Source organism: Chinchilla lanigera, unplaced genomic scaffold, assembly GCF_000276665.1.
Source record: "Chinchilla lanigera isolate Chin_1 unplaced genomic scaffold, ChiLan1.0 scaffold00114, whole genome shotgun sequence".
Classification (NCBI taxonomy): Eukaryota; Metazoa; Chordata; class Mammalia; order Rodentia; family Chinchillidae; genus Chinchilla; species Chinchilla lanigera.
This window is the reverse complement of record NW_004955515.1, coordinates 5091070-5114940: the sequence shown is the minus strand read 5'-3', so window position 1 is coordinate 5114940 and position 23871 is coordinate 5091070. Positions and strand designations below refer to the sequence as shown.

General features: G+C 47.9%; 1 protein-coding gene across 2 annotated transcripts in view; it reads right to left on the bottom strand.

Annotated features, from left to right (window-relative positions):
- Positions 1–9642: 9642 nt before the first annotated feature.
- The window catches only part of Bicd2 (bicaudal D homolog 2 (Drosophila)), a 45123-nt gene continuing 30894 nt past the window's right edge, over positions 9643–23871 (bottom strand). The window contains exons 3-8 of one of the 2 annotated variants that reach the window (XM_005408902.2): positions 20153–20305; positions 17973–18431; positions 16270–17313; positions 15607–15758; positions 13525–13735; positions 9643–11767 (exon numbers count right to left, since the gene is read on the bottom strand). In XM_005408902.2, coding sequence (XP_005408959.1) covers positions 11762–11767; positions 13525–13735; positions 15607–15758; positions 16270–17313; positions 17973–18431; positions 20153–20305 — 2025 coding nt within the window. In that variant the 3' untranslated portion in view covers positions 9643–11761. Of the gene's footprint in view, positions 13736–15606; positions 15759–16269; positions 17314–17972; positions 18432–20152; positions 20306–23871 lie in introns of both variants that reach the window. The other variant, XM_005408901.2, reaches the window with a different exon arrangement.

Below are 23871 nucleotides of genomic sequence, written 5' to 3'. Positions count from 1 at the left end.
TGATGTGTTTTTCCACTGAGTACTGCTACAACAGATTTGCTTTTCCTTTAAGCCCCCAGTTGGTCTCCCACTTGGCTTCTTGATCACCATTAACATACACCTTAGTGGCTACTCCTAAGAGCTGAGTAGCATGCATGCCAGCAAAGCCCTCTAGCTTCTACAATTTCTGACTAATGTCCCCTTGTCAGCTTTCCCACAAAAGTCGGATTTCCCACGCATTGATTTTGGGCTACTTCTGGGTTAAACAGGGTGTAGAGCTGAAATGCCTTATGAAGTCTCTCATAGAATTGATTAGGGCTTTAGAACATCTCTCAATTTTTTTCTCACATTTATGGCTTTCTTGCTTCTTATGTTGGTGGAGTACATATCCCCTCTTTAACATTTGGGTCCCAATTTGGTTCAGTCTTGGGGAACTGATTTTGAGCATATACTTCTGCATTCATCACTCCTGTGAAGACATGATCCTCTAACCAATAGAGGGCTGCCCGTGTCACTCTGGTGCTTTTCAGTATTGAATAGCATCAGGAGGAGTTACAGTCTGCTCAGTTTGGGTTGTGTGTCTGAAAGATGGATTGCATGAGATCTATGAGCACCTGCAGCTTTTCCGTATAGGAGGGGGTACGATGCTTACAGTTGAGGAGGTCAGTAGTTGGAAAAGGCTAATAAACCAAAGCCCACTGTCTCCCTTGGATTTGACCCTCTGCATCATAATGAATAGATGCCCTGGTCTCTCAGAGGGACGTCTGTAGGACCCTTATACAGCCTGATGGAAGATGGCTCGTTTGATCGGCTGTCTGATCCTTGGGGCTTTCTTTATTTTCTCTCTCAGGTAGGGGTCCTGCTTTCTCTTCTGTAGGGGGAACAACAGAGACTCACTGCTTTCTGACCCCAATTCTACACAACTGGGCCTCAGCAGAGGCGGATAAGGAGTGTAAGGGGAAGGTATCCCTGTCTCTTCTAGGGGCTCCTGTACGATTCATTTTTCTTGGGTCCTTTGTTCTTTTGACCTAGCCCCTGTGGCCATTGCCAAAGTGGATTCCCCTTTGCCTCTTACGTTGGGGCCAGCTCTAGCTTGCCTTTCTGTTTGCTCAGAACAGGTTTGCCCTGGGCTCCTTACCTTAGTGCGGTTTGGTAGTGCGCTGTTCCTGGATCGTCCTGTCCCTCCTCAGGTTCCATTTGCACCGGTCGGGGAGAGCAGCTCCCTGGCTGTGGGAGAGCCAGTTCCTTCTGCACGCTAAAGCTTTACTTGATGGTCCAGGGGCTGGTCTTCCCCAGATTGTGAGTCCCCGGCAGGAAGGCAAAAGGAGACAGCAAGCCTGTCACCTCCAGTCCCTTGGTGACCACCAGAAATGTTGAGAAAAACAGACTGGAGAGACCAATGGATTGAAACAGGAGGATTTATTAGGTGCACTAGCCCAACGAACTAATGTTCAAAACCAGGCTGAGCCCTCAACAAAAGGAGGCTTTGTTTTATACAATTTGTGGCACTAAGAAAGCAGAGGCACAGATGTGAGACTAAGGCAGTGAAGTCATCCTAGCAGCTAATCTTAACCTTGAAAGGAAACTCATCCTGTGCACCTCAGGATGTCAGGATTTCATGAAGCATGTTTACAGCCCCCATTTGTCAATTTTATCAGTGACGGTATACAGTATTGCTCTTCCGAGGGAGGAGATGCCCATGAGAGAAGTGCTTGAAGTGTCTCTTAGCAGTGAGAAAGCACAGAACTGCATTCCTGAGGGAGGGGTCGCCCAAGGAGACACTTGCCTCGATCTGAGAAGAATTTCTGGGAGAGGAGAGTTCTGCTTTATTATGGAGATGGTACATGTACAAAACACACCTCAATTTCTTTTTTCAATCTTTTCCTTCCCTCCCCTCTCCTCACTTGAGCCCCTTCTCATTTAAGAAAGCTCTATCTCCTTACTTCCCTATTAACTAACTTTTATTTTGCTCTTTATTTATACCTTGGGTTTCTCAAACAAGAGAAACCGTGCAATATTTAATCGTCCGTGTCTGATTTATTTCACTTAATATAATGGTCTCATGGTGCATCCATTTCCCTACAAATGACTCAAGGTGATCTTTCTTTATGGCAGAGTAGTACTCCATTGTGTGAAAATATCAATTCTCTTTTATCCATTCATCTGTTGACGGAGACATAAGCTGCTTCCAAGATTTAGCTATTATGAATTGCACTGCTATTGACATGGGTATGCATGTATCAGTATAATATGATGTCTTTAATTCTTTTGGAAAGAGTCTTAGAAGGGGCATATCTGGGTCAAATGGAGTGTCTAGTTTCAGTTTTTTGAGGAATCTCAATAGTGATTTTCCAAGTAGCTGTACCAATTCACACGCCTGCCAACAATATACAAGTGGTCCTTTTTCCTGCAGCCTCACCAGCATGTTATTCTTTGATTTCTTGATGATGGCTATTCTTTCTGGGATAAGACAGAATCTCATGGTTGTTTCAATTTGCATTTCTTTCAAAAAGTTGAACATTTTTTTATGTGTTTATTTGGTCATTTTTAGTGTACTTCTGTGAAGTGTCTGTTCATTGTACTTGGCTGTTTTTTTAATTGGGTCTTCTATTTGGAGGGTCTATTTTTGTTTTAGTTCTTTATACATTCTAGATATGGTCCTCTGAAGTATAGCCAGCAAAAATATTTCCCATTCTGTAGGCTGTCTTTTCACTTTAATTTGATATGATCCATTTGTTAATTTTTGGTATTATTTCTTATGCAACTGGGGTTCTGTTCAGAAAGACCTTGCCTATGCCCATGGCTTGAAGAGTTTTACCTATCTTGCCTTCTAACAAGTTATTTCTGTTTAACATTTACTTTTCTGATCCATTCTGATTTTCATTTAATACATGGTAAAAGACATGGGTCGAGATTCAATCTTCTAGTGGATAGTAATCTATATGGTCAGGTTCCCAACATCATTTATTAAACAGGCTATTTTCTTCCCTCTAGTGTAAGATCTGGGCCCTTTTGTCAAAGATCAAATAGTAGAATGTGCTTGGGATTGTTTCTGTAAACTCTGTCTGTTCCACTGTTCTTATCTGGTTTGTGCCATTTGTATTGTTTTTATCCCTGTAACTTTGTAATGTAACTTCAAGTCAGGGATTGTGATACTTCCCACTTTGCTCTTGCTACCCAGGACTGATTTTGCTACTCTGGGTCTCTTCTGGTTCCACATTAATTTTAGAATTATTTTCTCTAGTTTTGTGAAGAATGCTGTTGAAATTTTGATTGAGATTGCAATTTTGAAAGTATGACTATCTTCACTCTATTGTTTTTGCCTATTAACAGGGGCTATCTTTCCATTTCCTGATGTCCTCTTTGATTTTCTTTTACTGAGTGCTGTAGTTTTCTTGGTAGAAGTCTTTCACTTCCTTAGTTAATTCCTAAATATTTAATTTTTCTTGACAAACCATACCATCTATTGTGAATGGTATTTTTTCCTAATTTATTTTCAATGGGTTCATTATTATTATACAGGCATGCTTATGATTTTGGTGTGTTGATTTTGTATCTTGCTATATTACTGAATTTGGTTATTAATTGTAAGTCTTTTGAGGACTTTATTGAGTCTTCTATGGAGAGGATCATGTCATTTGCTACAATACTTTCACTTCTTCCATATTTATATATTTTATACATATATATATATATATATCTCCCATTTTTTTTCTTATCCAACTGCTCTTGCTGATTAGAGTACTATGTTGAACATGAGTGGTGACAATGGACATCCTTGTCTCATTTTATTTATTTATTTGGTCTTTTTGAGATAGAAGTCACACTATGCAGTTCAGGCTGGCCTTGAGCTCACTTTGTAGCTTGCAACATCCTCCTGCCTCAGCCTCCCGAGTGCTGGGATTACAGGCGTGCACCACCACACTCAGCTCATTCCTCACTTTAAATGAAAAGCTTTCAGTTTTTCTCCATTTGTAATAATGTTGGCAATAGGTTTGTCATAAATGGCTTTTATCAGATTGAAATAAGGTCCTTCTATACCTATTTTCTTTGGTGTTTTTATCCTGAGTGGATGTTAGATTTTGTCAAGGGCTTTTTCTGAGTCTATTGAGATGATCATGATTTTTTTGTCCTTGCTCCCGTTTATGTCATGTATTACATTTATTGATGTGTGCATGTTGAACCATCCTTGCATTCCTGGAATGAAGCTTATTTGGTCATCAAATATGATCTTTTTGCTGATTTCTTGCATTCTGTTGCCTGTATGTTGTTGAGGATTTTTGCATCTATATTCATTAAAAAGATTGGTCTATTGTTCTCTTTTTTGGTTTGATCTTTGCCTGGTTTTATTTTATTTTATTTTATTTTATTTTAGTCTTTTTGAGACAGGGTCTCACTACACAGTTCAGACTGGCCTTGAGCTCACTTTGTAGCCCAGGCTGGTCTCGAACTCGCAGTGATTCTCCTGCCTTAGCCTCTTTGCCTGGTTTTAAAATCAGGGTAATGCTAGCTTTCAGGAATGAGCTTGGGAATACTCTTCCCTTTCAACTTAATTAAAAAGCTTGAAGAGTACTGATGTTAGAACTGCCCTAAAGTTTTTACAGAATTCAGCAGTGAACCCATTTAGACCTGGACTTTTCACAATTGTTAGGTTTTTTATTACTGATTCAATTTCACTGCCTGCTAATGAACTATTCAGAGTTTTAAAAATTAAACATTTTTCATTATGTAACACCCTTTTTAATCTCAGATAGTGCTCCTTGCTCTAAGGGTCTGCTGCCTGAAATTCAGACAGCTACACTTACTGCTTTTGCTTAGTGTTAGCACAGTGTTTTTCTCCATTCCTTTTCTTGTTATCTGTCAATCATCTATCCATCTATCTATCTATCTATCTATCTTCAACATCATCATCTATCTCTAAAGTGGGTTTCTTGCAGACAACATTTAGCTGGGTCCTGTGTTTTGATCCACTCCTTTCAATTAATGTATCTAGACCACTGACATTTAAAGTGGTAGCTTACATAGCTGGAGTATCAACTGCTACTGTTTTGTTTGTTGTCCTTGTTGTTTGTTCCTACTTTTGTTTTCTATTCATTTTTGGTTTTTGCTTGTTTGGCTCTTTGTGATATTTTTTTTTTTTTTTAAATTTTTAGTCTTTTTGAGACAGGGTTTGCTATGCAGTTCAGGTGGGCCTTGAACTCACTGTGTAGCCCAGGCTGGCCTGAAACTCACAACAATCCTCCTGCCTCTGCCTCCCGAGTGGTGGGACTACAGAGTGCACCACCACACCTGGCTGCTCTTTGTGATTTTAACTGAGCATTTTATATCTGTCAGTCCATTTGGGTTGCTATAACAAAATAACATTGACTGGGTGGTTTAAACAGTCAAAATTTCTCACATTTCTGGGAGCTGGGAATACAACATCAGGTGTTTGTAGACATCATACCTTGTGAAGGCTCAGTTCTTGGTTCATATACAGCTGTAGTTTCAGATGGTAGAGTGAAATATGATGTATTCATTCACATTTCCATTCTTTCCCATTGTAATATGCCTCCCCCATCCCCTCCATATTAGGAATTGAATTTAGGAGCATTCTATATCCCCAGACCTTAAGTTGCCCAGGCCGAACTCCAATTTGCAACCCTCTTGTCTCAGCCTCTTGATTATTAGGATCTCATTTATAAGGGCTTTTCTAACCAACAGGGCTTCATTCTCTCTCTTGTTACAAGATTTATTTATTTATTTATTTTTAAGCAGTAACTTTTTTGGAGGGGTGGGTACTGGGAATCAAACTCAGGACCTTGTGCTTGCCAGGCAGGTGCTTGTGCCATTGAGCTACATCCCTGGTGAGCGCTCCAGTCTCATAACCTAAGTACCTTCCAAAGATTCCTACCTCCACATATCATTACCTTGGATGTTAATACTAAATTTAAAGACTCAAGAATAATCTTGCCATGTATGGTGGCACACGCCTATAATTCCAGCACTTGGGAGGCCAAGGCAGGAGCACTGCTGTGAGTTTGAGGCCAGTCTGGCCTGCACAGTGAGTTCAAGGCCTGCCTGAATTAGATAGTGAGCCTCTGTCTCATATTTTTTTTTTTTTTTTTTTTTTTCCTCTGTCTCATATTAAGGAAGGAAGGAAGAGAGGGAGGGAGAAAGAAAGGAAGACAGAGAGGAAAAAATGAAGGAAGAAAGGGAGGCAGGAAGGGAAAAGAAAAGATAGATGAAAGAAAGATTGATCTTTGGCTCAATACTGTGTTCTCTGGGCCCACTAGAGTGACAACAGTACCACCTTCAGGACACACTGGGTGGCAGTCTTGCCCAGAGGCAGCCCCCCTCCCACACAGTGGTTCTCTGTAGTGGCCCCACTTCGACAATAGTTCTATACCTCCACCATGAACCCAAGGTTTCATTGGAACCAAGCACTGAAGGTTCTTTTTCTCTGGGGTCATGGGGACAGTCCCACTCCCACGGCTCCACTGGGCATAGGTCTAATGGTGGTTCATCCTTGCAGTAATTCTTTGCCTGGGCTTCATGGTCTCTGCTGCATTCATTGAATTTTAGGTGAAGGCAGCTACACACCGACAGCTTTGCACTCTAGGCTTGCGATGGAAGGGGCAGTCCCAGTGATTTCCAAAATACTTTTGCAGTCATTCTTCCATTGCCTTGGAAAATATGCTCTGGCTCCTGTTTATAGATGGCTGACTAATCTTGCTCTCTTGATAAATGGCATCTGGTTTTCACTGAGTTGGCTGACCACATTAATTACCTCATCAAAGGGTAACTTGGCCACTCAGGCCAAATAGACCTCACTTTTTCCAATATGGATATGTGATGTTAAGTTATTGATTTTGGCTCTCTTCCATCTGTGTAATATGTTTGTTGATTGACTGGTTATTGTAAAACATGCTGTTTATTTATTTATTTTTTTTGTCTTTTTGAGACAGGGTTTCACTATGTAGTTCAGGCTGGGCTTGAACTCACTAGCCCAGGCTGGCCTCAAACTCCCAGTGATCCTCCTGCCTCAGCCTCCCAAGTGCTGAGATTACGGGCATGCACCACCATGCTTGACCCAGGCAGTTTTTACTTCACGTATTTTGGGGCTTTTTTGTTGGATGCATGTATGTTTACAGTTGTTACATCTTGGTGAATGGACATTTGCTAATATATATTGTCCTTTGTTTCTCGTGGTAATTTTTGTCTTTGAGTCCATATGGTCTGATATTAGTGTAGCCACTCCTGTTCTCTTTCAGTTACTGTTCATATGGAGTATCTTTCTCTATACTTCTATTTTTAATTTACTTGTGTCTCTGACTATAAGGAGAGTCATCTCTAAGCACAAAGATGGATCATGAAATGCTACATGATGTTTGGCAGGTGAATTTATCAAAGCTCCAGGTCTCTACTACACGCTTCCATTTATTAGTACAGATGACCTGCACTGGCATGGTTATGGAGTCACCCTTGGGGGGATGGGTGTAGAGAGCACCAGGGCTTTAAGGAACTGTTCTCATCTGCTGCCTGTCTGGATGCTGACTGCACTATGTACAGCTTGCAGCAATCAATCAGCCAGTGGACACTTCTGTTTGCATGTACTTCACAAAAAAAGCTGAAAGAAAGCAATTCTTGATTATTTTCTTGAATGTGGAATGACAACAGGGATGGTGGGGGCAGGGGATAGAATACTTCACTGCTATGGCTCTCTCTTTCCAGGAGGCCACATACACTCCTCCTGCGTGGATGTAAAGAGACTTCTCTGTGGTAAGGCACTGTGGACTGCCTGTTCCTGTTTTCTAAGAGGTGCAGCTCCATGTGCAGAGACTCTTTCATACCAGGGACTGGGCTCAAGAAGTCAGACTCTTGGATGCATGAGTAGAGCTGAAAAGAAATTTCAACAAGTAACAACTTAGCCCCTTGCAGCTCCACTGTGTGGGCACAGCTGAAAGGTGAGAGAAAGCAAAGACGAACTGATGAGGAGTATGTTCTGGGAGGCTCTGTTGGCAGGAGGAAATGCAGTGCCTCACCAGGGCCAGCAGACAGACCTTATTAATGTGTGTGATGAAGTTAAACACATCTAAAGTACCCCCGGGGGGCCAGAGTGCTTCACAGCTGCTAGTTTACAGAGCTGTGTTTACTCTGCAAATCTGGCCTGTACACTAAGATATATGTACTCTCCTACAGGCAAATTACACTTGTATAAGAAGCTGACTTAAAATTATACTTCCGAAAGGACAAAGGCCCAGTTTCTTGACCTGCGCCTAAAAGGCCTCCGTAACGATGATGATCCTATCAGTAAGAACCACATGACTAACAATTACCCACCGAACACCTAGTGCATGCCAGATTATCAAGGGCTTGATGAAGCTTCCATGACTTCTAAGAGGAATTATTGCCTTCAATTTACAGAGAAGCTAAGTCAGCCTGGGTCAGCCAGCTACCAACTGGTGGTGATTCAACCAGTCAGTAAGTGGTGCAGCTACCAAGCCTGTGCTATCGTTTTCAGTCCTAGGAAGCCACCAGGTGTAGGGGTGAAACTCTTACAGGGAGATGGAAGATGGGAGGGAGTGGAGCCCATCCCGTCGAACAGGAAGGCTACACAGGCAGCCTTTCAGCATGGCTGCCCCTCCCTGCAGGGTGCTGGGAAGCCAGGCTGCAGTGGGCCACACACACAAAGCGAGGTAGGATGCCTCATGGGTCTCTGCTGCCCCACACTGATCTACTCTTTAGAGGTCCTCCTGCAGATCAGTCGACAGCTCTCCCTTCAACCTTCTCCTAGGACTCTGGAATGACGGCTTTTTTTTTTTTTTTTTTAAAGATACAGTCTTGCTGTGTACTTCAGGCTGGCCTTAAACTCACAGCAAGCCTCCCAAAATGCTGGAATTACAGGCATGCACCACCACACCTGGCTTTATTCAACCAAAATAATGAATCAAACTGAAAACAAGTCATGGTAACTGCTACTAAAGAGGGATAGAACCAGGTGTGGTGACACATGCCTGTAATCAGGCACTCAGCAGGCTGAGGAAAGGAGAATTGCCGTAAGTTAAGAGTGTAAGACCCTGCCTCAATCAATCAATCAATCAATCGATGGGATAGGACTGTCCGCAGAAGGACACTCCAAAAGGGTGAGAACGTTAGCAAAGAGAGGGATACCTACGGCAAGACCCTGGCCTGAGACACTTCTAGAAGGAAGCCCTTGGTGGGTAAGGACGTCAAGAGCTGGCCAGAGTGCACCCTGGTACCTACTGTCCTATCTTCTCACACCCATGAGCAGTAACTTCAGTGTGCCCTGCGCATCTTGGTACACATTCCTACAGTTAAACAGGTGTTTGTGTTGATGAACAGGTAAGCTTTGTGGCCTGAAGCTATTCATTCCTGGGTTCAGGGGGCAAGACTTTGGCCACCATAGGAGTCCACATTATCCAAGCTACTGCTTCCAAGTCAGGACAGCACAAGCCACTTGTGGTTTTAATCCATGTAAGCACAGTGTATTCTGACCACCCAGCTGCTGGGTACTTGGACCTGTAGGGAACTGGGCTGTGCCCCACACATCCCCACCCCCAGCATGTTTCCAGCTCCCTGCATCAGGGGAACACAAAGGCTGGTGTGCTGCTGGCGCCACAGTCGTCTCTATCAGGGGTCAAAGCAACCACAGAGAGCAGGCCGTGTGCTTTGTCTTTTTATTACTCTTTATTTATTGGTCCTACCAAAGAGACTCTTTACCCAGGCCCATTGTTCCTATGCGTGCTGGCCTTGTAGACATTCATGTCATGTCTCCGTGTCTTGAGATTCTCAATTATTTATCTTTCCTATTCCTTTTTCATGGTCTGCCTCATTTTCTCAGAAATTGAAGGCATTTGCTTATTATTAATTTTTTTTGTTTGGGTCTGTGTAAAGGTTCCCTGGCAGAAGAACATGCATATGACTTTTAAAATAAAGACCAACATTCTGACACTAAGGTAATGCACAGAAAAAAATACAGTACATAGACATTGCAAATAAATACCCCATACAGATGAAGTTATCTCAAATGTAACAATTTTTTTTTATGAATCAACACTGTAACAGAAGGTAAAAACAGGAGTCCCAACAAATAGGAATAAGAAATGCTCATTCCAGGAAACAGAATTCTTCAATTCTTGCAATTTATATTATTATAATTTGTCCCCTTTTTTTGGAGGATGGAGGACCATATTTTTTCCTCCACTAGTACCAATTTGACCACACCCGTGAACCTCACTCAGCAAACAGAACAGGATGCAGACCTGGTTTGCTAAGGATCTTTAATGAGTTCTGTTTCCTGAAATTAACAGTGATTAGTTACACCAAGCAAGAGAAGATATAATATCTTGTTTTCACATTTGCAAAGAATACTATGGCTAACCCCCGTTCCCCACTCACATGTCAACCGATCGAGCTGTCACTGATGCCCTCAGCTCTTCACACACATGGTGTTCTCTTCACAAACGTGGTGTTCGTACAGCTTGCTTAGTTTGTCCTAGTAAGTCCATTTGGTTCCCAAAGCACACTCAAGGTTTTGTGTTTGTTTTTGTTTTCTAAGCCCCTGAATTTGCAAGTAAAGAATCACTGACTAACAGAATTTTGCACAATTACTGTTTTCTTTCCCTCAATGAAGATGCCCAGGTACAGGTCTGAGGCAAGTGCCTCTTCTACCCGCTGGTCCACACTGGCCTTCAGCATTCCCAACTAGCTTTTCACTGCCCATTTTAGAGAAATGACTTGGCTGGGACACCTCCCTTAACTGATGAAGGCACTACTGGCAATGATTACTAACAAAAAGGCGTTGAAATAGAACACCCTAAAAATCGACAACTGTAGAATTTTCTAAGTGTACCATAATTTGGCACAACAACCAGAGTAACAAAACAATTCCAATTTGGAATTTTCACTGGTACGGTTGTATAAAATTCTGTTAATCAGTCATGCTTCACAAGGCCCTAAAACCCAGAAAATTCTGGAATTTGTAGGTAATACTACTTATTCAATAATTTATCTTTTTTTTCAAGTGCCTGTTACTATTTTAACCAGAGCAAAGGTCAAGTTTTCTTCTTGTTACATTGAACTATTCCTAAGAATAATAATAATACAATATGAAAAACCCCAGAATTGGAATACCCTGGATTTCTTAATGAACATGGCATTTAAAATCTGTAATTTCAAACATGAACCATAATGCCGTATAATCTAAAAGGCTGCTGAACCACAGCATGGATATACTTAGCCGAGCTCCTCGCTGGGCCAAAGCCTCATTGCCAGTCTAGAGCTACTACGGAGCACACAGCCCTGCCTTGTGCTGATGCCAGATCAACACACCAGAGCTAAGACCGACAGCTACAGGACCACGAGCACAGACCACGGCATCTGAGACCGTCTCTAGGAGAGAAACTGAGGAAGCAAATATAATATCAAAATATCAAAAGTGCACAGGTTGATCGGATAAAAAAGGAACGTGTGTAATAAGGACCCCCGTGGCGGGTGTTCCAGAGGGCTCCTAGTGAGCCTGGTGGTGGCTGGGAAGCAGGTTCTTTGGCCCTGCAGAGGCCTTTCCAAGCAGCAGCTCACGGCATTCTCAGTATTAAAGCTTTTTCCCCTCCCATTAAAAACTTGGGGAACACTATTTGGAAAAGAATTGCAGTGGTATATCCAAAACATTTCTAAGTGGATTTTTATGTTACCCTTCCTTCCTTTGCATGGGCCACGGGAGGGGAAGGGGGAGTGCAGTGTGACAGGGCCGGGTGGCCACATCCTCCCAGCAGCTACTCTACAGCTGAAAATGGGAGAAAACAAGACAGCATTAGAAACGGGCCACCTGTTGCCTCCTGCTCACTTGACAACTAAGTTCTCAACGTGCTGGGAGTGTGCGAGCCAGTTAGTTGGCAGAGGAGACCTGCATGTGTGTTAGGGGGGCCGGTGGCTCCGAGGGACCGCAAAGCCCCTTACAGGTACAAGAGAAGCTGCGTGCTGGCCTGGTGAAGAGAGAGCAAGGCAGAGGGGGGCAGGCATGCAGACAGCCATCCCCAGGATGGGTGTGTAGGGCACACCCACGTTCTGTCCTACATTCCTACTATTCTGCACCATGCATTGCCTATAGTCTGGAGAAGACCAAGTCACCTTCGGTACCAATGGAAAGAGCTAGACAGACAGCTGTGTGTGGGACAACACAACCCTCTGTGGTGTAACACAGCCAACCCTCTTTCTATAGGGAGACAGGCAAGCAGTTATCAGAAAGCAGAAGGCAGCCTCAGGCCTGCTGCCCCCTGGGAATCAGGAGGGAAATACTGAGAAGGGTTCTGCTTCAACACATGGGAACTCAGACACCTAATGCCACCGTTCTGGTATGGATGAAGCTTCTGAGAAACAGGGGAGCCCTTTGTTGACTTTTTTCTTTCTGTTGGCACCCCCAAATTGCACCTACATCTTGCCATCTCTGGGAACCAGCCTTGAGCCTCAGTTGTGCCCTCTCAGTATGGGCTCAGCTCTGCTACCACTGTGGGTGTCTGACAATTCAGCCAAGCCTGGTGGCCACTCAGACTTCAGGATGTGGCTCTCCAAGCCTGCTTCTTCAGGTCTGAAGCCTCTTGAGAGGAAAGCCTGCAAACAGGTGGCTAGGTTACCCAGATACAAAAGGGTGGGCTTCACACTGAGGACCAAGGTCTGGCCAGGCACTTGGAACACTTTTCTCATTAAAAAAGGAAGCCCCTGGCCTCGGGCCCTGCCAATTTGTCATCTTAAAGGCCAGCAGGTCAGCAGGCAGATCTCAGAAACAAGACGCTGGAGCTGTTGAGCTCTGCTCTCCTGGGCTACAGGCAGCTGTGTGTGAGTCTCATTTGCAGAATGCAGGAGCTCAGGACCACTCTTCTCTAGGTTTGGGGATGAAATCCTGCACTCTGTCTTGGACATGACTGGTAGAGAGATCCTGCACAAACTAAAACATCACTCTTTCCATAGAACTCTGCCAACCACAAAGTTGTCCACTGAGGCTCGACCTGTGATGCACACTGGAACCTTCTAACACTGCTTGCAGGTGCTGACGTTAGACACATCTGAGGAACATGCAACTATGAGCTCAGGTTGTCCCTCTGTGGGTGCTGAGGGAATGGGACCAGGACTCCTTCCCTAAGGTGTTCAGGGCCCCTGGGAGACACTTTTGCACATGTGTCTTCCAACAGAGTAGACAGCTCCATCCCTACCTCTTACTCCTGAAGACAGCAGCTAACACAGGTGCTCCTGAGGGGACTGGAGTGGGAAGCGACACAAACTCATAGGAGCGTCCTGCTGACAGTCACGCCCCATGCTGCCACTCAGCTAGAATCCTGCCCTCTGTGTATTAGTCACGTTAAGACTGGACTAGCACCACTGTCCCACCGCTGCCGGGTTAGTTGAGGTGAAGCGGACGTTAGCTGCAGCATGCGGCGCCCCACAGCCCTAATCACAGTAAATGCTGTGCTTCTCGCTGCAGAACACCTGGTTGGCGAGCCCGGTGCCCTCGGCCCTGTCGCTGGCACAGGCACAGGTGTGACTTACGCTCGGGGTGGCTGGCTTGGCCTTGGGGGCAGCTTTGGTGCGGCCCCGCCGGGTCTGCTCGTGGTCCAGCTCGAGCAGCTCCAGCCGCTGGGTCAGCGCCAGCTTCTGCTGGATGGCCATTCGCAGCAGGGAGTTAAGTGTCTTCTTCTCATCCTCAGCAGCCGCCAGCTGCCGCTGCATCTCATCCAGCTGTGTGATATACTCGTCACACCTGCAGGGACCAAGAGCGTAAATGAAGGGCCAGGCCAGGAAGAGCATCCACCCCTGCGTGTACCTCCATGCAGTGCTTGGGTTGAGACCAGGATCAAGGGAGGTTTGTTATAAACCCTGATAAAGGTTGGAGGGGCCCTAAGCACCCCAAGCAGCCAGCCCTGTAAGGCTGGCTTATTTAGATTCTGTGTTGGTTTGGTCAGGGTGCTTTGCTTGTTCAGCTGTATTTCCTAAAGATGTTATGACGCTCAGCAATTTACCTTTTGTTGGGGGATCTCCCCATTTGAAGGCCATGAGGAAGCTCAGGGCTGAGACATAACCGGCTTTCATTGTTTGGGTGTAAAGCAAGGAAAGACTGGGCTTATTTGCACTGTGAACATACAACTGGTGTCTAGTAAGACTATGCTAAGCAACAACCAGAGCCACAGAGCCACCTAGGCCTCCGTCTACTATGACACATCTATCCCAGCCAGGTGTGCAGCTGGGGAGGGGAATAAACGCCTATTCTGCTCTGTTTCTGGTATCCTTTCCCTACCAGTCTGACCTGTCTGGCCGGGATCTGGAGGAAATACATAGACCCTATGGAGGTCAAATCCCAGGGCTGGGGGCAGAGAGTGGTCCACCACTGAGCAATGCCTCCTCTGCCTATCAGTGGCCCTGCCTTGCCTGTGCCCACACCCTGTGAAGTGGTCCCTCGACAGTGCCTTCTCAAAGACATGCACAGTGCCGCCTACCTCACAGGTTTGAAATTCTGGCCCCATCTGAAAGGTCAGATCTTTAAAATAAATTAAGTTTGAAGAGCTAGGGTTTATATACCAGATGCTGAGGATCTGTGGAATCTTTTCTCAAGCATTTTCCTAAGCTCCAAGAAGAAAGTAAGCTTCTACAGGAACCCTGGAACTCTACTTGTCTCTCTGCCTGCCCTGCAGGGATACCTGTGCTGGCCGGGCTCCCAGCCTGTCTCCCTCAAGAGTCTCAGTTTCCTCAGCCACCACAGCAAACAGCCAAGGTGACCAGGTTCTGTGCTGGGTGTGCAGGGGACATGGCCAACCACAGGGCTGCAACAATACCCACCAGCAGGTGGCACCACCCATCTTTGGACTGGGAAAGGCAGAGGCCTTGCTCTCTAATCTGGAACCTGATCTTTCTGAGCTTAGGAAGGTAGAAACACAACTGCTCTCCTCCCAGGTCTAAAGCCCCTCCTCTCACTTCAATCGCAGGCAAGGTGGGTGGTGGCAGAGCGCAGAGCAGGGCAAAGGTGTCCCAAAAGTGACCCATTAGCCAAGAAAGGAACCTTGCCCCATCTTCAGACCTACTGCATGTATGTGCCTCATGGTCAGTCTCAGGGATCCTTGTCACCCACTGGACAGCAGTCTGCCCTCATGAACACTGGGCCCCACCCATCCCCAAAGCTCACCCCTCCCAGCCCCTCTGCCTTTCAACCTCATGTACAAAATGAGACAAACTGAGCCTGCCAGGCTTTCACTAACAGTAAAACAAACAGCCCACAGACCAACACTCTTGGTGGTCTGGGCCTGGCAGCAACAGGAAGGACTACATACCCTCTGCCCAATGTCAGCACATGCAGCACCTGCCAGGCACAGACTGCACTGGGGGAACCTGCCCACAGGACACACAGCACCAACTGTCCTGGGCACAGCTGAGGGTACCGATGTGACACGTCCTTGTTATCGCTTCACCCTGCCTTATCACCAACCTGGGCCAGGGATGGGCTGGGGCCTACGCTTTCTAAACCTTGAGCTATGCTGGCCCCTGATGCAGCAGGGCTGCAGGCCTCAGGCCAGAGGCTACAGGGCCTGTGGCTGAGCACTGAGGCTGCAGAAAAGGAAGGATCACAGATGGCGCAGTTACCTGGTGGCAAACATGGCACGAAGAGAGGAAAAGGTGGCTGCATCCTCCTTGAGGGCCTTCAGCTCATTGCGCAGCTTCATCATGGTCTCAGTCACCATGGCCTTCTCATTCTCGTATTTGCTCTTCAAGTTGGCGAGGGCCACTTCAGCTGTCTGGGGCAGATAGGTTCCAGTTGTGAAGTTACCCTAGAGCCACTCTGAGATCATGGTGGAGACCCTACGTCTGACGTGGTATAGGCACTTAAAACACTCTGGGTGATACCTTCCCTCTGACGCAGCCCTGGGCATAAACCCCAGCAGCCATGCTAGGGGGGCCAGGCTACCCCAGTGCATCCCACCTGCTGATCCTAACCACAAAGAAGGATTGGGCACCCCCAAACCTGTCCTGCAGACCCTCACACAGCCCGATGCCATTCTTCCAGGGCATCTAGGCTCTCATGTTTACTTCAGCATTAGGAACTGGTGCGAGGTAGTCCACAGCAATGGTTTCTGCCTGAGCCCTCCCACTCACTCCATCCTCCTCACTGGGAGCTGTTGGCAGGAGAGGGCAGGAGCTGAAGCTGACCTGGAGTCAGCTCCATCTTGTGATGACACAGGCCTGGGAAGCCCTGCGGTCGTGAGGGAGGGAGACCGAGGGTGAGAGACGTCCACCATGCCAGCTCACCTGCTTGTTGGCCTTGAGCACAGTGCGCAGGGTGGTGATCTGCTCCCGCTTGGTGCTAAGCAATGACTTCAGCTTGAGGATCTCCTCCATGAGCGCCTCCTTGTCCTTGTCCACAGCCGGGCCCAGCTCCTGGGAGGCAATGCGCTGCCGAGAGAGCTCTGTTGTGCGGTCCACAGCTGCCTGCAAGTGCTTAATCTGGTCGCGGATGATCGCAATCAGGTTGTAGATGTTCATGGGCTCCCGGCGGGGGTCACTCAGGGGTGATGGCAGCGAAGAGCTGGGAGAGGGGCTGCTGTCCCCAGCAACACCATCTGCTCGGCTCACATCTGTGGCTAACAGCCCCTTGGGCAAGAGAATGGGCGAGCGGCGCCCGCGCCCCTCGGGACTGGTGCGGCCCCCTGGGCTTGTGCGACCTGCCCCGCCCTGACCCTCTCGGTAGTAGTCCAGCATGACGCGGTTAGGTGTCTCATTGTTGCACATGCACACGTGGTGGTAGAGGTTGGCCAGCTCCTCGCTGAAGGTCACCAGCTCATCTTGGGCTACACTCAGGCTGCCCTGGGTCTCACCAGCCACATCACTCACCTTCTTCAGCTCTTTCTCAAGCTGGGCCAGCAAATCGCGGTCCTGGCAGCTTGTCTTTTCCAGCAGGGACACCTTCTCAGAGAGGGCCTGGGCCTCAGCCTCATAACGAACCTTCTCCTCTGCATGCTGGGCCTCCCGAGCTTCATGTGTGCTCTGCAGCACCTTGAGCTGCTCTCGGAGCTCACCAGCCTCAGTCACAGCCACATGGTACTTGCAGGCCAGGATCTCAGGCCCGTTGATATCCACCTCATAGTAGTCACCATCCTCATGGCTGTCACGGTCCTTCTCATTGTCCAGGGCAGTCTGCCGTTCTTTGCCAGCCTGCAGGCGCCGCAGGGCACTCAGGTTCTCTGTAAGGCGGCTCACCTTCTCATCCTGCTCTGACAGAGCTCCCCGAGCCTGTTCCAGCTGCTTCTGTGTGTCCTGCAGTGTCGCCAGCAAGCTCACCTTCTCCCGCTCCATCTGCAAAGCAAAAGCAGCAGGCCAGGTCAGCAGCAGACTAAGGACCTCCAGGGTAGCCCAGCAATAGGTTTCCTGACTACACTGTTAGTGACACACAGGGTTTAGGCAGACTGGGAAAAATCCACACAGGACCTTTAGAACCCTGCCTAGCCTCAGCAGCAAGGGTCACCCTGTCCCCACTCCTGCTATAGGACAGCTGGGCTCAAAGCGTGCACTCTGGGTAGGCAAGGCAGAACAGAGGGGAGCCTCTCGGCCCCAGATCTCTGCCACCCTCCTCCCTACTGCTGTGGAGAGCATTCGATGATTTCCTAGATCAAGAGTGACCCATCTTCCCGGAGATGAGCCCAGCTATAGCCGGGGGATGTCAACAGTAGGGCCAGCACTACATCTTAACCCTGGTAGTGTGGGTAACGGGAAACAACATGGACACCATGGAGCGAAACCTCACCCTCTAATCAGATATTGACTTCTCTAGGGCTATCCTTTCTGCACCATGGAGTTTTGTTTATGTTAATGACACAATTTAAAATTCATGTGAGTAAATTAATATGTACACAGTATCAGGGAAGGCCTACTCAGGCAATGCATGTTGATCTGCCAATGCTGTAGCACAGGAGCAGGGGAAAGTGCAATTGGCACACAAAACCCTGCCAACTCACCTGCACCAGCTGCTGCTTCAGCTTCTGGATCTCAGAGATGTGAAGCTCACTGAGCAGATCAGAAACAAGGCTGGGGGAGGGTGGCACCAGGCCATCCTTCCTGGGTGTGGATGTCTTATTGTCTGGCAGGGGCTTGGCTAGGCTGCTGTGCTCAAAACCATTAACTAGGGCCTCCGTGTCATTGTTGGGCTCAGCAGTGGCGTCATCGCTGAATTTGAGGCCATCCAGGGAGACCTGTAAGTGGCTGGTATAAAAGGAGTCGTTGATGCTCATGTAGTGCGATAGCTCCTTGCGCAGACTGTTCTTCTGTTCTCGCTCTGTCTTCAGCGTCTCTAGTGCCTCTTCCAGCTGCCGCTCTGAGATTTCCTTGAGCCGGATGGCATCCTCCAGCTGGCTGTTGAGGTACTCGGTCTCCTCCTCCAGACGTTTGATCTCATGTTTGAGGCCCTCAAACTCCACCTGGGAAAGGGAGGTTTGAACAATTGGATGAGAGGAAGGCTCCACTAAGGTCTGATAAATTAAGAGAACGCACCAGGGTGCCATCTCGCACCATCTCCCCAGCCACAAGGACAAGGTGACTCAGGAGGAAAAGCACCGCCCTACAGAAGAGGTGGTGGCCACTCAGGCTGAGCCCACTTCCTCCACCAAGGGATGTCTGCTAAGAGGTTTCAGGGCACGCAATACAAACACATGGAAGTGTTCAGTCCACTGCCAAGACCAGCGTGCCTGAGGGATGAGCAACATGGAGCTTGTAATGCCTCAAGCCTCAGAACACTATGCTGTCCAGTTTTTCTTAGGATTCTTAAAAATATCAAGTCGGGGCTGATTTAAACTGTATAAAAAACTTAATTAACATGAATAGTCATATATCTTAGGGCACATAAAGTACATACTTCAGTGTGTGCTATGACCATTATTTTGAATCATATTTCAAAATAAAGGAACAGACTTTCTGAAGGCAGCATGTCTCAGTGCTAAATTCAGAACGCAGATCTGGGGGTGGGTAGGAAAGCAGTCTTGTAGACGTGAAACTCTATTTGCAGGTGGACAAGGAAAAGAGCAGATGGAAACTGATGCTTAGTGGAAGGGTTCACAGCTTGTAGGCAAGTTTTTTTTGTTTTTATTTTTTGTGGGCAAGTTTTTAAAAACTCGTCTTATTTTATAGTACTGTTGAAAAATAAGCCAATGAAATGAAACACTGAACAATCTTTATGGGATTTGGATAGGAAGAGACACCAGTTATCACATCCTAGGTGTGCTCATGGGAAGTGGGCATGGAGCCCTTCATCTTACTGGAACTTATCAGGAGGTGAGGGATCCGAGAGAGTGGGAAATGGGAGGGGGAACCCCACTGAGGGGAGGGTGTGTTTAAGCCTTGGCTTCTTCTCTCCCTGGGGTACTGTAGGGCAGGCTCTGCCTACAGTAAGCCAACAATCAAATGATCCTTACACACACACATAATTAAGCATGGGCTATCACTGCATGATGGGGCTATGAGCTCTGACCCTGCGGTCTTCTGAAAGAAAGAATCTGCTCCCTGCTTGCTTCTGCAAACACAGAGATTTCTGCATATACACACGATAGTGAGACTTTCCTGTACTGAGAGGATCTGGGTGGTAAAGGGGATGTGGGGAAAGCAAGGACAGCATCCTCGGTATTCTGGGGCACAGCTTGGGATTTCCTAGGAGGAAAGGTTCCCTGTGGGACTGCGGATCCTGGAGAGTGGGGGAGTATATTCAGGCCTTGAGTAGTCCCCAGATCTCAGGATCACCTTATCCATCAGAGGGGACCCTCAGAATCCCCATCACAGGCAACGGGACCCTCTTCAACCCTGCCATAGGCAGACCATGGCAATATCTCAGTCTGTGGCCAGCACCCGAGGGCGACAGCACTTAGAGATCTAGTCTCAGGTTTTTTGGGGTAAACTTTTCATCGTCTGCTGGACTGCTCCTTGCCCACTCGCCTGCCCAAGGGTCAGCAAACATTGTAGCCACAGATCTCGTTCCATGGTCTTGGAGGGTTTAGGCTCTGTTGGCTGTAGGCCCTGCCTCAGCTGCGGTGCTGCTGGTGCTGGCTCTCAGCACCAGATAAAATGAGAAAGAAAAAGAGGGTTGGCTGAGAGGGCCAAGAGGCCCAGAGCTACCTGTGTGCCCACCCACAGCCTCTACCCAGAGACTTGCCTGGTTCTGTCTGAGCACAGACACTTGCTTCTGCAGGCTGATGTTCTCCTCCTCCAGTTCGGAGTAGTCCTGCAATAGGCGGGCCTCCCGGAACTTGTACTCCTTGATGTCATCCCGCAGGCGGCCTCGCTGGATCTCCACATTCTGGTTGATCTGTCAGGGCAGAAAGGTGGCTGTGAGCAGCCTTTGTAGGTGGGCCCATCAGCCCTGCCTCCAAGTGGCAAGAGGAGGGCATGTCACACCGACAGGACTCAGGACCCAGGCCTCTGGGCACCAGTGTGGCTGCCTGGAGCAGAGGAGCCAGGGCAGTGTGGTATGTAGGAACAGCAGATGGCCTAATCAGATCCCTTCAGCCCTTCTCAGCTGGGGAACCCTTGGCAGGTGACTCACCGTACTCTAACCCTCAGTGTCTCCATCTGTAAGATGGGGTTACCTGCTGGCACAAAGTCTGTAGGTGCTCAGTAAAACAGTGTCTACCCCAAAAAATGAATACACGTCCATACAAGACCCTCTACTTGAATGCTCCCAGCAGCACTGTTTACAATGGCCAAAAGGTGGAAGCAATCCAAGAATCCATTAACAAGTACATGGATAAAGAAAATGTGACTTACCTGTACCACGGAATGTATTTCAGCCATAATAAAGAGCAACATCCTGACACTTGCTCTAACATGAATGAACACTGACAACATGCTGCTGAGTGAAAGAAGCCAGTCACAAGAGATCATGCATTGTATGATTCCAATTACATGCCCCAGATGCCCAGAATAGGCAAATCCATAAGGCAGAAAGCATATTAACAGGGTTTCTTTTTAGAGTGATTTGTTAAAAACTGATGTGGACTGGAGGTGTACAGTACTTGCCTAACATGTTCCAGGCCCTGGGTCACATCCCTAACACCACAAAACCAAACATGTAGCATCTATTTGAATCCTTGGCACCCTTGGCGTCCTGGCCCTGGCAAGATGTACAAGGATACTTGTTTCTGCACTAAAGCCACAGCCAGAATCCAGGGTGTCAGTCATGACAGAACCCCTGCTGATAGAGTGTTTGGACCTGGGTGGCCATAAGTCAGACACAAGAATGGAGAGGCACACGAAAGTCACATGCTAGCCTGGCAAAGCCACGTGGCAGGCAAGGGCACCGTCTCTGCTGACACCGCAGGACCCAAACATCTGCACTTTCATTCCACAATGACCATGATTCTGTCCCAACGACACTGTAGTAGCAAAGCTTGTTGGCCTACCACCTGGCCCTCCACCCAGCACCCGCCCAACTTCCAAGTGTTCAGGCAGGATGGGACTAGTCACTGGGGGTTTGGTTTTCCCTTAGGTAAGCATCTCCACCCAGGTGAGCTTCTCTGACATCAGCCCAACAGAGTGCAGCAAACAAGCCTACCTCTGTGTCATGAGCTGCAGAGATGGAGGAGGTAGCACATGGCTTAGAGCTGACCACCGGGGGTCCTATCCTAACAAGGAGCCAGGCTGCAGGGGGCTGGCTGCTCTCTTTGCTTCCCACCTCAGGACTTCTGTCTCTGCCCCCAACAGTCTAGGAAAGCCCCCCCCTGCCCCACCCTCTGCTGGAGTCAAGGGGGCCTCGGATTCTAGGGAATGGGGCCACATCCCCAGCAAGGTCCTCTCCAAGCCACTCCTCAGAATGGCCACCTACTTACCAGGACACCAGACTCCCATAAAAAGACTGCTAAGAGGACAGGAGCTGCCCAGATGTCCACCACAGGGCCTACACGCAGCACAAGAGTCAAGGATCACGACCCCAGAGTTCCTCTCCTTCCACCAGCCTGTTTCCTCACGTGGCACAACACTGGGAGCACCATCACGATGACGAGTCTGAGGCAGTCAAAACCATCAGACACAGGCCAAGTACGTTTGGCATCATAATCCTTCATGTGTCCTCCTCGTATACTGGGGCACAGCGGCAGATATTTAGACCAGCAGTCCAGGGTGGGAAACGGTGAGGGCTGTCAGGGCATGGGTAGTGGGTCAAAGGGTGAAGCCCATCACCGGGTGCTGAATGCCAGCAAGACCAGCAGGTAGGAGACACACGGATCCTCCCCAACCCAAGGGGCAACAAGCCTTGGGCAGTGGGGGACAGCCATACTAGTGACCAAGAGCTTAGCACAGCAACTCAGATGAATAAGCAACAGCAGCAAAGGAAAGAGCTGGCTACAGCCGGGACAGGTGCTGAGAGAGGCGCCACTGGCAGCACAGCTTCTACTCCAGCCAGGTACACAGTAGGTGAAAACCCTGTGAGGCTCCTAAGACTTTATAGCAACGCAGGAAAGCGGTGATGCTGTTATGGGGCACGGTGCCACTCGCACAGGAGTGTAGGCAGGTCTCTCAGGAGAGAAAAAAGCTGCAGGGGTATATATGGAGAATCAGAATTTCCTCCTAAAACACGAACAGGAATAGCAGAAGTCTCCCCCCATCAGTCTTTAGCTCACTGAGCTAATTTCCGGCCCACGAGGGTCACGTAGCCTTCTCATGGGGTTGGAGTGAACGCCTGCACTGGCTTTTCAGGAAAAGAAAGCCCAGATGGATGGTAGCCAGGGTTTCATCTCCCCGTCAGTGACCTTCCTCCTACCCTCACCAGAGCAATCCTTGCGGAGGAAATAGGATCAGACACTGTGCCTCTAGGGCAGTGACGGCGAACCTTTTAAAGACAAGTGCCCAAACTGCAACCCAAAACCCATTTATTTATTGCAAAGTTTCATTATTATAATTAAACCTGAATACTAGGTTCTAGTTTAGAAAAAGTAACTCATACATTAACATGTTACATCTTAAAAGAAAAACAAATACCATATGTGCTGTAAATTTACCACCACCGTTCTAGGGTCTGAGTCCTAGCCCCAAGGTCGAGGCCAAACTTCTCTTCACGCCCTCAGAGCCCCCAAATCAGGGCAGGCAACCACTCCAGTAGGGAGTGGCTGGTCACCTGTCTTGCAATGCTAGGCCAACAGCTGCCACCCCTGTGGGGCCCTGATTACCACACACTCTCATGGCCGTTGCTCTGCTGACTTCTCTGCAATGACATTTATTGCATGAGGCAGCACTCCTGTGTCTAGAACAGGGGCCTAGAGGTGTTGGAGGATGTGGGGTGATGGAGCACCAGGTAGGTATTTCCCACAAGGGGCTTTGGAGACTGTGGGTTTACAAATGGGGAAAACTGAGGCTAGAACTGAAGACAAGGCCTTCCCCAGCATCAACCCATGCTACCATGAGAAACTGGAGGCCAACCCTCAAGGTCACGGCCAGGGGGATCACAGCCAGGACTACAGCTCATGAGAAGACATCCAGGTCTGTCTGTCATCCCTGGCGGTCAGCCCACCCCTGCCTTGGTGATAGGGCCCTACTCTTCCTTAGAGGGCACTGGCTTCTCTCACCTGCCTGTAGCCCGTGGCCCCCTAACCTTAAGCTGGACCATGCCTTCTTCAGGCCCTGACCAAGGCCTGCAGGACTCTCCCTGACTGCCTGGCACTGCCAAACCTGAACAAGACACAGTGCTCCCAGACAAGGAAGTGTCCAGTAATAGGTGGGCTTAGGCATCACACCTAAACCCTTGAAACGCTGATCACTTTCCTGGTCTGGGAAGGTTCATGGGAACCACATCACTAGTGATACAGGGACTGCCTGGATGAAGTAATGCTGTGTGTTCTCTCTTTTTTTTTTTTTTTTTTTGTCTTTTTGAGACAGGGTCTC